A 14281-nucleotide genomic window follows, 5' to 3' on the forward strand; every position below is an offset into this window, starting at 1 on the left:
GAAAGTTCTGCCCCGAACTGGAGGTCGTTTGGCCAATCTCTATTAATGAACATATACATGGTATAGACATCCAGTCACCAGCATAAGTGTGTGTGGCCTATTACATTAGGGTGTAGCAACCCTAAGCCCAAACACACATGCATACGTATATATGTATATGCATTGTACAGGACACTGGGAATGTGTCCTGGATGGCAGATATATTCCCCCCAATATTTGAGTTGTGGTCCCTTTAATGGAGACAGTTGCAGAGCTCAAGTGGTACTCAGGGGTTCTTACCCATGCAGGGTGAGGTGTCCCGGGTTGGGTTCGGCTGGAGAGGACTGACTTCCAGCACTCTCTGGATTGTTACGTTTATATCAGGGACCCGGGATTTCGAAGGTTCAAAGAGACTTGGGGAGGAAGGGGGGCCTTCAAACCCTGACTACCAGTACTTTGGCCCCAAAAAGGCTTGAAAGGCAGCAGAGGGAAATCAGCATCTGTGTCAAGGAAGTGAGTGGGAGAGAGAGACTCACAAGTTGTGTAGCAAGTGGAAGCTCTCAGACAAGCTGAGACACGGGCTGCTAACCCCCCTGTGTGGCCTGCCTGGCACCCTTACTTTGCAGGAGCCTGACCCCTGTGTGGGACTAATTACCAATACCAGGATTTGGACTGTTTATTTACTTAGGCTGAAGTAAGCTGTCTTTTGTTTTGCTGCGATTAAAATAAATGAACTATTTTGCTTTTACCAAACTGGCTGGTGGTCATTCCAGAGCTACCCCAGGTTACAGCATAGAAACACAACCATTTGTATAAATCAATGGAAACAAACATTTTCAAATGTAATGAAACATTTATAATAAATGACCCGACCTCACAAATGCCCTTCTAGAAAAATGGTCAAACATTCCCATAGACACACTCCTAAACCTTGTGGACAGCCTTCCCAGTAGAGTTGAAGCTGTTAAAGCTGCAATGGGTGAGCCAACTAAGGCAGGGATGCCATTAATGTTCATGTGCGCGTAAAGGCAGGCGTCCCAATACTTTTGGTAATAAAGTGTAGTTGTATATAAAATGCATTGTTCATCTTTCAAAAAGAGCTTCCCAGTGATAAACCTTTCATTCAATTTCTTAATTGCTGCATTTGTGAATTTCAAAAGCCAGTATAAAGAAATAGTAGTGGTACTCTGCACAGTGTCCTGGAGCCTACAGGACGAGGACTCGATGGGAGAGTAGCCAAAATCGACGGACTGTCCTGCAATATCTTAGGCTGGGCACACTGCCGTAAAGAGCAGCTCACAGCAGGTTGGGTGCATCCCTGTTTCAGGTCCAATTTCTTGGCTGAATTCGGACCTGAAACAGACCAGAAGACGCACAGGACTCCTGTGAGATTTGTACTGGAGCCGCTCTGGAGATATGTGAACCATCTCCTGACATGCGAATTGAATGTGGGGAAACCCGCAAGACACTTGGAAATCATGACGAGGCCGTGTTCATAGTGTGAAAGGTTTCTCGGAGCTGCAGTTCCTCTGAGTTCCACAAGGTGGTGATCTCACGTCTACCAAGACAGGAAGTGATGTCAGGTAGAGACAGGAAGTGATGTCAAGTATAAATAAGTTCCGAGTGAAAGGTGAGAAGGGAGGAAGTAGAGAGAAGACATCGCTGGAAGTGGCAGCAGATGAGGTAATAAGATCTTATATTCTATTTACACCCAGTTACCCCCCCCATCATGTCCGTCCTCTTCCTCCATAGTCACTGTGACGTCTTTTATCTCCAGCAGATGATGATACACACATATATAGTGTGGAAACCTAGATTAACCCCTTCAGAGTCAGAACATTTCCCCACTTACGGGACTGGAACATTCTCCTCAGTTTGGAGATTTGTCACCTTTCCCACCATTCACCTTCTCACCCCATCCATCAGTCTATGATTATACCACTGTTGCTAGAGGGTAGGAGATGGGGGGATGGGGGTTATTTAAGGGGAGATGTCTGTTTCTCACTAGGGATGAGATGAACAGTCTTGGGTTCAGTTACAGTGTTCTTCTGTGAACTTCAAAGATGTTCGAATGCCAAACCTGAACCTTATTGATATCCATGGTAGCTGAATCTGTCAAATAAACAATAAAAACACCAGTTTTCTGGGTTTATAGGCAAGTGGTTGTCAAGAATAGTATGGGGGGGGGGGGGGGGGGATTGGGGTCACTACCCTGGGGAACATGGACCAATGCAAACAAAACATTTTTAAAGAATTACATTTGGCCAGGAGCAGTGATTTTTTTTAATTTCTTACAGTGAAACATAAAAAATGTCCAGTTCCTTTAAATAACATACCTGGGGCTGTCCTAATCCTGCCTGTGAAAGGAGGACTCTGTAATGTACAAAAAGTGCTGCATATTAGTGTATTATTTATTTGTACACAAGAACAGGGGCCCAGCAACCCACTCCCCCCCCCCCCCCCCACCACAATCCACAAGTCTTAAAGGGAATTGTTAAAACCAAGAGTGCCGGGTTTAGGAGTAAATAATGCACAAGGTGCAGGAGTACGTTATGCACATTGTGCAAAGTGCAGGAGTACGTCACGCTCAGGGTGCAGGGTTCAGGAGTATGTTACGCACAAGGTGCAGGGTTCCAGAGTACTTTACACACAGGGTGAAGGGTTTAGGAGTACATTATGCACAGGGGTCCAGAGTACATTAAACACAGAGTGTAGTGTTCAGCAGTATGTTACACAAAGGATGCAGGGTTTACACACAGGGTGCAGGGCTCAGGAGTATGTTACACACAGGGTGCAGGGTTCAGGAATATGTTACACACAGGGTGCAGGGTTCAGGAGTATGCTAAGCACATGGTGCAAGGTTCAGAAGTATGTTACACACAGGGTGCAAGGTTCAGGAGTATGTTACACACATGGTGCAAAGTTCAGCAGTACACTACGCACAGGGTGCAGTGTTCAGGAGTATGTTGCACACAGGGTGCAAGCTTCAGGAGTACATGACGCTCAGGGTGCAGGGTTCAGGAGTATGTTATGCACAGGGTGCAGGGTTCAGGAGTATGTTATGCACAGGGTGCAGGGTTCAGGAATACGTCACACACATGGTGCAGGGATCAGGAGTATGTTACACACAGTATGCAGGGTTCAGGAGTAAGTGACGTTTAGGGTTCAGGAGTACATTACGCACATGGTGCAGGGTTCAGGTGTATGTTACACACAGGGTGCAGGGTTCAGGAGTATATTACACACAGGGTGCAGGGTTCAGGTATACGTTACACACATGGTGCAGGGTTCAGGAGTATGTTACGCACAGGGTGCAGGGCTCAGGAATACATTACACACATGGTGCAGGGATCAGGAGTATGTTACACACAGGATGCAGGGTTCAAGAGTACATTACACACAGGGTGCAGGGTTCAGGAGTAAGTGACGTTTAGGGTTCAGGAGTATGTTACGCACATGGTGCAGGGTTCAGGTGTATGTTACACGCAGGGTTCAGGTGTATGTTACACACACAGTGTGCAGGGTTCAGGAGTATGTTACACACATGGTGCAGGGTTCAGGTGTACGTTACACACAGGGTGCAGGGTTCAGGAGTATGTTACGCACAGGGTGAAGGGTTCAGGAATACGTTACACACAGGATGCAGGGTTCAGGAGAACATTACACACAGGGTGCAGGGTTCAGGAGTAAGTGACGTTTAGGGTTCAGGTGTACGTTACGCACAGGGTGCAGGGTTCAGGTGTACGTTACACACAGGGTGCAGGGTTCAGGAGTACGTTACACACAGGGTGCAGGGTTCAGGTGTACGTTACACACAGGGTGCAGGGTTCAGGAGTACGTTACACACAGGGTGCAGGGTTCAGGAGTACGTTACACACAGGGTGCAGGGTTCAGGAGTACGTTACACACAGGGTGCAGGGTTCAGGAGTACGTTACACACAGGGTGCAGGGTTCAGGAGTACGTTACACACAGGGTGCAGGTTCCAGGAGTATGTTATGCACAAGGTGTAGGGCTCAGGAATGAATTATACACAGGGTGCCGAGTTTCATGGTGCAGTTTAGGGGTGTATTGCACAAAGGGTGCAGTGTTCTGGAATTTATATCTCACAGGCCAGTTTACAACCAGAAATTACCCCCAGCCTAAATTCTCTTAAAACCACCCCCCAGTAAAGAGCTCTCTTTCCATCTCCAAATAAAGGAGTTACTAATAAATCAACCAGAAATCATTATGAGGAGAAGCACTACTGCAGCCAGAATATCGATCTACACACAGGTATAGAAATAATGCAAACGTTATATGATAAAAGATCAGCAATAGTCTACACACCCATATATTGTTATTAGGCAGAAGATATTGCATGTGCGATATTTGTTCTAGTTTATGAAAAGCTGAACACTGTGTCAGTGGTGATGTAGATATTTATGTAGGCACTCTAGTGTCAGCCAATCTACTCTGCTTCTCAACCCCTACTTCCCCATTCTAATATTATACAACCAATACAGTGCAGATAATTCTCCGTCTACAGGGAAACCTGCATAGATCACATGACCACATCAATGAGGATGGAGGAGGACGGGAATCGCATGACTGAGAAGATACTAAACCTCACCCTGGAGATCATCTACCTGCTTACCGGACAGGTGAGGAAGATTCTGGGAGGTCACATGACATCACTTCTTTTTCTATTATTAAAAGACAAACATGACCAGAGAGGTGAGGAGGATTCTGGGAATGTGAAAAAATATTACCTTTTTTTTTTTTTAATTTAAATACAGCGTATTCCTCATGTGAAATCAGGAGATCAGATGACCATCACAGTGCCTCCATGTGACTCCCTAAAACCTGAGAGACACAACATGCAGAAGATTCTAGAAGTCACCAAGAAGATGATGGAGCTGCTGACAGGAGAGGTGAGCGGTGCTGGGAATTCTGGGACATTATCCAGTAACAGACAAGGGATGTGTCTGGATGGTGACTGTATCATTGTGTGTGTCAGGTTCCTATAAGGTGTCAGGATGTCACTGTCTATTTCTCCATGGAGGAGTGGGAGTATTTAGAAGGACACAAGGATCTCTACAAGGACGTCATGATGGACAATCAGCCGCCCCTCACATCACCGGGTAAGAGGAGACTTTATTGTAAAGGAGAGAGCAGTACGGAGGATCCACCTAGATCCCCCATCATCTGATAAACACATAGAAACAATGTATTCAGTCAGTGTGTGTGTTTCCTACAGATGGATCCAGTAATGGGAACCCACCAGAGAGATGTCCCCGTCCTCTGTATTCCCGGGATTCCACACAGGAAGGTCACACCATTCCTCACCATCATCAGGTAGATGAGGAACAATCACTGATAGTATCATTATGATCTGTACATTATCTGCATTGTTACAATTAATGTCATTTTTATTCTATATTCAGAGTGGAAACCTGAGAATATCATCTAAAGTTGATATTAAAGAAGAAATAAAAGAGGAGGAGGAGGATTGGGTGATCGAGATGATTGGGTTGGAGTCTCTAAATGTAAACAAGGACGGTTACATTATCCCTCACCATCATCAGGTGGGTGGAGTTGAGGGTGTGGAACATGAAGTGATTGAACACTCTGACATGTGGAGACGATGTGTGGACTCTACAAGATGATATTTTCTATGTGATCTCACATCATAAATACTTCTATGTTACAGATGTTATTTTCTGCCATTCTGTTGGTTTAGGGTGAAGATCTGATGAACATGAAAGTTGAGGGTGAAGTAGAAGAGACGTATGTGGGGGATGATCAGCAATATATGGAGGAGGCTGGAATAATGAGGATAGTCATAGAGGAGGACACTCCTACAGAGATCAGCACAGGTGAGCCATAATATATTCCTCCTTTATCTCTGCTCTGTTACTGAACACTGATTGGTCCAGAGTCAGGCAAGAGATGTGATATCAGCCATTAGAACTTGTTTTCTCTTAGATAAACACCCTTCCCTGTGCTGCAGACACAATGTATGTACTCAGACATGATTTATGTAGATTCTGGGGTCAGCATGAGGGGGTGTACCTTGCTGAGGAGGAACCCTTTGGCAAAGCACCTTGTCCCCAAGTAGAGAAGGACATAGACCTCTTCCCCACAACCCTAGCCCGTTGGTTGTGGGGGTCTGCAGGTGGAGGGCTTGTTGGAATCTGGAAGCCCCCTTTTAAAATGAGGGTAGTTCCTAGAAACTGACCCCTCAATGAGTAACCGTAATGGAAAAAAAACCTGTAGACTCATGTCCCATGACGTAAAATTGTTGTTGTCTGTCATGTTGCCCAGAGAACACAATTGTATGAGACAGGACTCAATAAATTGTGGCTCCACATCCCCATATGTAATTTGTAGGAGAAAAGAGCAAAAATTGGACTTTTAAGGTAGCCACCAATAACCCCATGGAGAAAAAACTCATGTTTGGTAAAAAGTCTTTACATTTTATTGGAACATCATTAAAGGATTAATTACATACAATCAATACATATAGAATATATATCTGCCCATTGTAAGGCAAACTCTCTCCTAGGTAGTGAGCGAGAGATATCTAAAGAAATACCCGTAGTATAAACATATAGCATATATGAATATATCAAAATGACTGGATTTCACTGGTATCTCGAAGGATCACACCATCGCTACGCGTTTCGCTTGTAGCTTCTTCAGGGAATCCTGTCAATACCAGCTTCCAAATGGAAGAAGGAGATTGTAGAGCATCCAGAGCCATAGGATGGAGAAACAAAAAGAGGGGGGGGACCCCCGATACTCCTGTCCTGATAAAAAGGAGGGCCAAGATCCCATACATCACAGATATCGCTCTGGTGTCTCCCGAATTTAGGGGTCTCTCTGTCACAAGCCAACAACACCTATTTTGCATTTGGGGTTATTGGTGGCTACCTTAAAAGTCCCATTTTTCTCCTACAAATCATGTTGCCTAGCAATACATATCCGTGTCAATCACAATGAATGAAAGATGGATATCTGGGGGCGTGCCCGGAAGCGGTCATGTGAGGTAGCGTTCTGTGAGCCTCGCGTGCAGACTCCCTCCCTACTCAGGAGCTTACCCGAAGGTAGTCGGGAAAACCCGCACTACGGCGGGATAGAGATGGAGCAAGCGGTCGGACCCTCTCCCCATACTCTCTATTAGCGGACGGCGGTGTCCTGTCCGCCGATCGCGGCATACCTCCTGGCCCGGAAGCACTCTCGCGGGTTGGTTGCACGGTGTGGAGGCGGTGAGTGGGAGACGCCGCTGACGGGCGGAGCGAGGCGGCGTGGAACGGGAGAGCTGCAGACACTTGGTCCAAAGCGAGGGCAATAGCGGCTCCTACCGTGCTCTCCCCGACCCGCCGGGCAGATGGCTAAGGTCTGGGAGGAACTGGCCGTGATCTCGCCGGGGATTTTTGCCTCTTGGTCGGCGGGGAGTAAGAGAGTGGAGCTGCGTGGCACAGCCATCGCCACAAGAGGGCAGTAAACGCAGAGGGAATTCTCAGCAAGACCCAGATACCGGCAAGGGACCTGGAAGGCTACACCCCCTAAAGAGAGAGACCCCCGAGGAGGAGAGAAGCGAGCAAACTGTGAGTGGAGTGCTATATTGTCTCTGAAACTATTATATGCCATTGAACATGCCATTGAACAAAGTGGATAGAAAAAACCTTGATATATCAGCTGTAGAAGGACATGAGGAAGTTAAGAAGAGGTGGTGACTGATAAATAGAAGTAAATCTCTGGAACTATCCAAGGAGTAAGAGGGAACCGGCAGGAGATAGAGATATCGTAACAAGAATATTAAAACAGAGAGAAGCTCGAAAGTGATGTGAAGAGCGTATGGAGAGAGGCATATAAATTAAGAGAAGAAAGAGACATACAGGAGAGGATATAGCACCCCAGAAAGTGGAAAGAGATTGGTGGAGCCCCTGGTCAGACACCTCTGGCTTACACGTGGTAAGGTAAAGAATTAATATGACCCTTACAAAAAAACGGAAAGGCAAAAAAAGCGCTGTAAATAATCCAGGGAAACCAGAAGGAGAGATAAGAAAATTTTTGTCTACAAGCCAAAAATCTACAACAGCAAACAAAATGGCGGAGATGGGGGACACACAAACGGACTGGGACTCTAGTGATATTATAGACTCAGGGGCCGCGTCACCCATAGGGGAAAGAGAGCTGGGATCTAATGCCAAAAACCAGATAGATAAGAGTACACCCTTCCCAAACGACCAGTGGGCAGTGCAAATAGCGGAGTTTAGAGCCATGATTAGCTCACTTCCAACTAAATCCGACATGGAACAACTAATAGGTCGAGTAGAGGAGACCCATAAAAAAGAAATTCAACTTATTAAAAATGAGATACAGGCACTATCCATTAGACAAAGGGAGGAGGGTGTAGAGATCGTGGCAATAAAAGAACGGCTAACAATGATGGAGAAAAAGATAGAACAACAGGAGGAAAGAGATGCTAAGTTACAGTTACAGATCGAAGATATGGAAAATCGTAGTCGTCGTAACAATTTAAGAATCAGAGGATTAACGGAGTCCATTAAAGCCACAGAGTTGGAAGGAACAGTCAATAGGCTATTTAAAGACATCCTAGGGTCAAGTTTCCCTGGCAAGGTAGAATTGGACAGAATACATAGAGTACCAGGCTTCATGAAAAGAGACCAGGAAAAACCAAGGGACGTAATCTGCAAAGTACACTACTATGCTCAAAAGGAATTGATATTGAAAATGGCGCGAGATACTAGAGGATGGAAATTGGAGGGGATGTCTATCCAGGTTTTCTCGGACATTTCTAAAGGGACTCTACAGAGAAGAGCTATACTGAAACCTATTTTGGAACTAGCTAGAAAAAAAGGATGTTCTTACAGATGGTGTTTCCCGTTCACAGTAACATTTAATAATGATGGGCGATTTTTTACTCTGCGTGGCTTTCAGGATAGAGCGGCCCTATTTGACTTTCTGGGAACCCCACCGGTGGAAGTCCCAAACTGTCTGGGAAGGATTGAGGGAACCAGGCCGAGAGAATATACAAATCCTCGATAGATAGGGGGAGGAGAGAGGTTGGGGCCTAAGATTAGTAGACTCTGGGAATAGAGTAGCAACCCACATAGGGAATCTATAAACAGAAAAAGCAAAAAATCTTTTCTCTGTAGTTTTTCCCCTTTTTTTTTTTTTTTTTTTGTATATTACCCATTTGGGGTCATTAAGACACAATGTGGATAGGGATTTGGGCTTGATGGGGGTCTTATTACCCCCCTTTTTTCCCTTTTCTCGTTCTATGATGAAATGGAGGGGCCCTCTTTTTTTTTTTTTTTTACACAGTGAAACATAGAGGCCTATTATTATCTATTTTGGATTATCAAGATACGATGTGGATAGGGATGTGGGCTTGATGGGGATCTTATTACCCCCTCCCTTACCTTTTTTTTTCCCTTTTTTTCATGATGAAATGTAGGGGGCTGGGATACCCTTTCCCCTTTTTTTTTTTTTTGTGTATATGGTGGAGTCCAAAGGAGACCCCCTAGTGAAGTTTAGACACATACGTTTTTAAGTATTGAAGGGAATGTGAGATGCTTGACGGGCAGAGATGTATAGTAACGAAGTAGAACTACTTAAGTACTGTACTTAAGTACCGAAATGCGGTATCTGTACTTTCCTAGAGTAGAATTTTTTTCTCCTACTTCTACTTTTACTTCACTACATTTTTTCGATGATTTCAATACTTCTACTCCGATATTTTGATATTTTTTTTTTGTGCTGCATAGTTACTCGTTACTTTTAAAAAAATTACCACTGCCAGAACAGTAGATGGCAGGTTGCATAAAGCTCAAAAAAATGTGTATAATGTCATTTGTAAATCAGCGCATATGAAAATAAAGGCTGTGTATAATAAAAGCTGCTATACCAAATCTTTCCAATAAAAAGAAAATATGACACAAACAAATAAATGGGGCTACAGTGCTTAAAGTGCATCAAGAAACTACTAACAAATACAGGTTAATCATTTGAATAAATCATTTGAAATAATAAAAAACAATATGATGTTCAAACTTTTGACTTCTTTCTTTAATAACTACATAACACAGTACTTGTACTTTTACTTTCAGCACTTGAGTAGAATTTTTTTTTCAAAACTACAGGTACTTTTTACTTTTAGTACTTAAGTAGCAAATTTTTTGAAAAAACTACTTGCAATACTTAAGTAAAAAAAATGTTGAATACTTTAGTACTTCTACTTAAGTAACTTTTTCTGCGAGCACTTCCACTTCTACTCAAGTCACTTTTTGATCGAGCACTTGTACTTTTACTCAAGTAGAAATTTTGAGTACTTTATACAAGTCTGTTGACGGGCTATTATGGATTCTGCTTGACTGGAGTTGCAGCTGGCTGAAATTGATACAGGGACAATGGATAAGGTGGGTGTTGAGCTACGGCTTCTTGTTGAGATAATTGTCCCCGTATCAACAGCTATTAGGGACCCAGGTGGGTATGGGACATGGGGATAGACAAGATGGCAATTGGGAGGTAAAAATCAATCTAAGTGGACTGTCTATTATAATTTCGTATTTTATGTGACATACATGTTTCCTCCTCTATAAATGTTAATTTTGTTTAATGCTGTTAATATAGGGGGCTTAGGGGCTTTTTTTTTTTTTTTTGCACATATTTGCACACGGGGAGGGTTTTTTCTCGTTTTTACAAGATACATTTGGGGCCTTAACCCCATTAGGGTTCTTACACACTGATACACTGAGAGGGGTTTTCCCCCCTTTTTTTTTATTTTTTTTTTCCTTTGCACATATCCCAACACGGGGACTTTTTCCAGTCACTACATGAGACAATGGGGGTTTCTCTTTTATCCCCATTAGGGGTCTGCTACACACTGACACACTGGGCGGGGTAAGGAAGGGAAGAGAGGAAGGGAAAGGGGGCAAAGACCCCCCTCCCCTTGCTTTTTTTTTTTTTCTGCACATATTTTTACACGGGGAGGGTTTTCACTAGTTTTTACACGAGACAATTGGGGTTATTTTTACCCCCATCAGGGTTCTCACATACTGATACCACTGGGAGGGGTTTCCCCCCCCCCCCTTTTCTTTTTTTTTTTTCCTTCTTCACAGATATTACACAGGGAGGGTGTTTTTTTTGTTTTTCCACAATATAACTGGGGCTTTTTACCCCCATCAGGGTTCTCACACACTGATACACTGGGAGGGGTTTCCCACCCCTTTCCCACCCCTTGTTCTTCGCCTCTCCCTTCCTTTTTTTTTTTTGTTGTTAACATATTTAAACATGAGGAGGAACTTCGCTTGCTTGTACTTTCCATACGATATAATTGGGTTTTTTTTTTTGTCACCCCCATCAGGGTTTTTATATTTTGTGTTCCCCGGGGGAAGGTATGGTCAGATATTAAGGCTCCAAGATAGACTAGGAGGAGAAGGAAGAAATTTAATAGAAGAGAAAGATAGAGAGGATACCGAGGCTAAAGAAGGCAAGGGAGAAGGTCTAGGAAGAAGCAAGATAATGAGAAGAGAGAGAGGGAGGAGGAAAGAAGACGGTATTGGAGATAAAAGATATATAAAGGGATAGGTAGAGTAGGGAGGGAGGAGCGAGGACATGGATGGCCGTTTTGGGCATTGTCCCCTAGAAAGTTAAGAACACACCTGTGGCAGTAAAATGCCGTGTGTTGGAAGGATTTAAAATCCGACCTGTGGGCCCCGACCAGGGTGAGTGTTGAATCTCCCCTGGAGGGGGGGATCCATAGGGAATAGGGTAGGAGGGGAAAAGATAGAGACGAGTGTGAGTACAAAAGGTGAAGTGAGTGACTAGCGGATTGGTGACAAGTGTTGTGAAGAGAGGTGTGCGTGTGTAATTTTCCCTTTTTTTTTTTTTTTCTTTCTTCTTTTTCTTCTCACCCTCTCCTCGACCCCTTGGTGGGGAATCTCCCACCTCTTATCTACTCTATCCACTGATTGCCTCATAACGGATAGTTCGAAATGGAGAATATAAAGATTGTCTCTATTAATGTAAAGGGGTTAAATACACCTGAAAAAAGGCGGATACTACTATCAGAACTTAAACGTGTAAAGGCAAACATAGCGTTCATACAGGAAACGCACTTTAAAACAGATAAATTACCATACTTGAAAAATAATGCATTTCCATACATCTATCATGCAACCTACACACAGTCAAAATCAAGAGGGGTATCGATATTAATAGATAGCAAAACACCATGGCAGCTAGAGGAGAAACTAGGGGATGAAAGCGGTAGATTTCTCTTTTTAAAAGGAAAAATGGGGGAAACCCGGATGACACTAGCAACCTTATATGCCCCTAATAAACAGCAGGATAGGTTTGTCGCCAAAACACTAAATACACTCAGAGATTTCTCTCAGGGACAACTGATTTTAGGGGGGGACTTTAATACACCATTGTTCCCCATGGTGGATACCTCCAGAACGAAATCCGGGGCCTCTGGAGTGGTAGGAAGACGGATGATGAAGACGCTGCATAAGGAACAATTAATAGACGTGTGGCGTCTTCAGCATCCAACTGAAAAAGAATATTCATTTTACTCATACCCACAGGGGAGTTACTCGAGAATAGACTTTTTTCTGGTGCCACATGCCCATCTTCAGGCGGTTAGAAGTACGAGCATAGATTGCATTTTATGGTCAGACCATGCAATGATCTCTATGGTCTACAGTGCTTCTACAGTCGAATCTATGAAACAAAGATTTTGGAAACTTAATGAAAGCTTGTTACAGATAGAGGAAGTAAAAATAGAAGTACAGAAGGAACTTAAAGATTATTTCGACCGCAATGACCAACCTGGATGCACCATTGGCACACTATGGGAGGCACACAAATCAGTGATAAGGGGGATATTAATTAAGCATGGCGCAAGAATAAAAAGGGAAAGGAATAGGCAATTACTGACATTATTAGATAAACTGAAAATACTAGAAACTGAGCATAAAAAGAAAAAGGTAAATACAGCATTAGGAGAATTGAGTGTGGTAAGAAAGCAGATACTAGATCTAATGCAGTATAGAGCCAAAGCCGCTACACAAATATCAAGGAAAGTTATATACGAGTCAGGGAACAAATGCGGAAAGACCCTAGCAAGATCTATCCAGAACCAAAAGACAAGATCATATATACCACAGATTGTATCACCAGAAGGTATTAAGAAAGTAATACCAGAACAAATAACAGAAGAGTTTAGGAACTTCTACTCATCACTTTATAATTTACCGGAAGTGGGAAAAACACAGAAAGAAAGGGAAGAGTATCTAGTTAAGTCGGGAATACCCAAAATCACTGAGGAAGAGAGAGAGGAGCTGGAAAGACATATCTCACAGGAGGAAATAGAGCAGACAATAAAAAATATGAAAAAAGGTAAGGCACCAGGTCCAGACGGATTGACACCACAGTACTTCCATGTATTGGCCCCTATTTTGGGACCATACATGGAAAGACTGTTCAACAAAAGTGGACCAGGGGGGACATTGTCTAGAGACACGTTAACAGCTTATTTAACATTAATACTAAAAGAGGGTAAAGACCCAGCGAGCTGTGGAAGTTATAGGCCCATATCGCTTCTGAATACAGATTTAAAAATATACACAAAAATTCTAGCGGCAAGAATGGCAAAGGTACTCCCGAAAATAATTGGCCTCGATCAGGTGGGCTTTATGCCTGCGAGAGAAGCCAAAGATAGTACAACGAGGGTTCTAAATTTGATTCATGTAGTCACTAAAACAGAAACACCGAGCGTTATACTGAGCACCGACGCAGAAAAGGCCTTCGACAGAGTCGAGTGGGCCTTTATGCAGTCGGTGCTCAAGTACATAGGAGTAGGAGAAATGATGCGGGAAAGAATATCTAGGGTTTATTCTAATCCAACAGCAAGGGTAAAAGTGAACGGGGTATTATCGGAACCCTTAAGCATAAAAAATGGTACAAGACAGGGATGCCCATTGTCCCCCCTGCTCTTCGCACTCACACTAGAACCCTTTTTGAATAAAATCCGACTTAACCCGGATATAAAAGGTGTCACAGTAGGGAAAGAACAATACAAAATCGCAGCGTATGCGGACGATCTACTGTTTACATTGACAGAGCCAGAAATCTCGATCCCGGTACTGTTGAAGGAATTTAAACAGTATGGAGAATTATCTAATTTTAAAATTAATTATGGGAAATCTGAAGCGCTGGGAGTAGGAGTAGCAGAGGTAAACAAGGCTAGACTAAAGAGTAATTTCGGATTCGTATGGGTAGAGAAAG

General features: G+C 43.5%; 2 protein-coding genes across 2 annotated transcripts in view; both read left to right on the plus strand.

The window, feature by feature from the left end:
• LOC309550683 (uncharacterized protein) overlaps positions 1-14281 on the plus strand; it is a 3164715-nt gene that overhangs the window by 784449 nt on the left and 2365985 nt on the right. The window contains exon 23 of the mRNA XM_082251018.1: positions 5700-5835. Coding sequence (XP_082107144.1) covers positions 5700-5835 — 136 coding nt within the window. The remainder of the gene's footprint in view (positions 1-5699; positions 5836-14281) is intronic.
• The window catches only part of LOC309550734 (uncharacterized protein), a gene marked incomplete at its 5' end in the record, with an annotated part of 87757 nt that overhangs the window by 38351 nt on the left and 35125 nt on the right, over positions 1-14281 (plus strand). The window lies entirely within an intron of this gene.

This window comes from Pelophylax lessonae, assembly GCF_965119305.1.
Source record: "Pelophylax lessonae genome assembly, chromosome: 3".
Taxonomy (NCBI): Eukaryota; Metazoa; Chordata; class Amphibia; order Anura; family Ranidae; genus Pelophylax; species Pelophylax lessonae.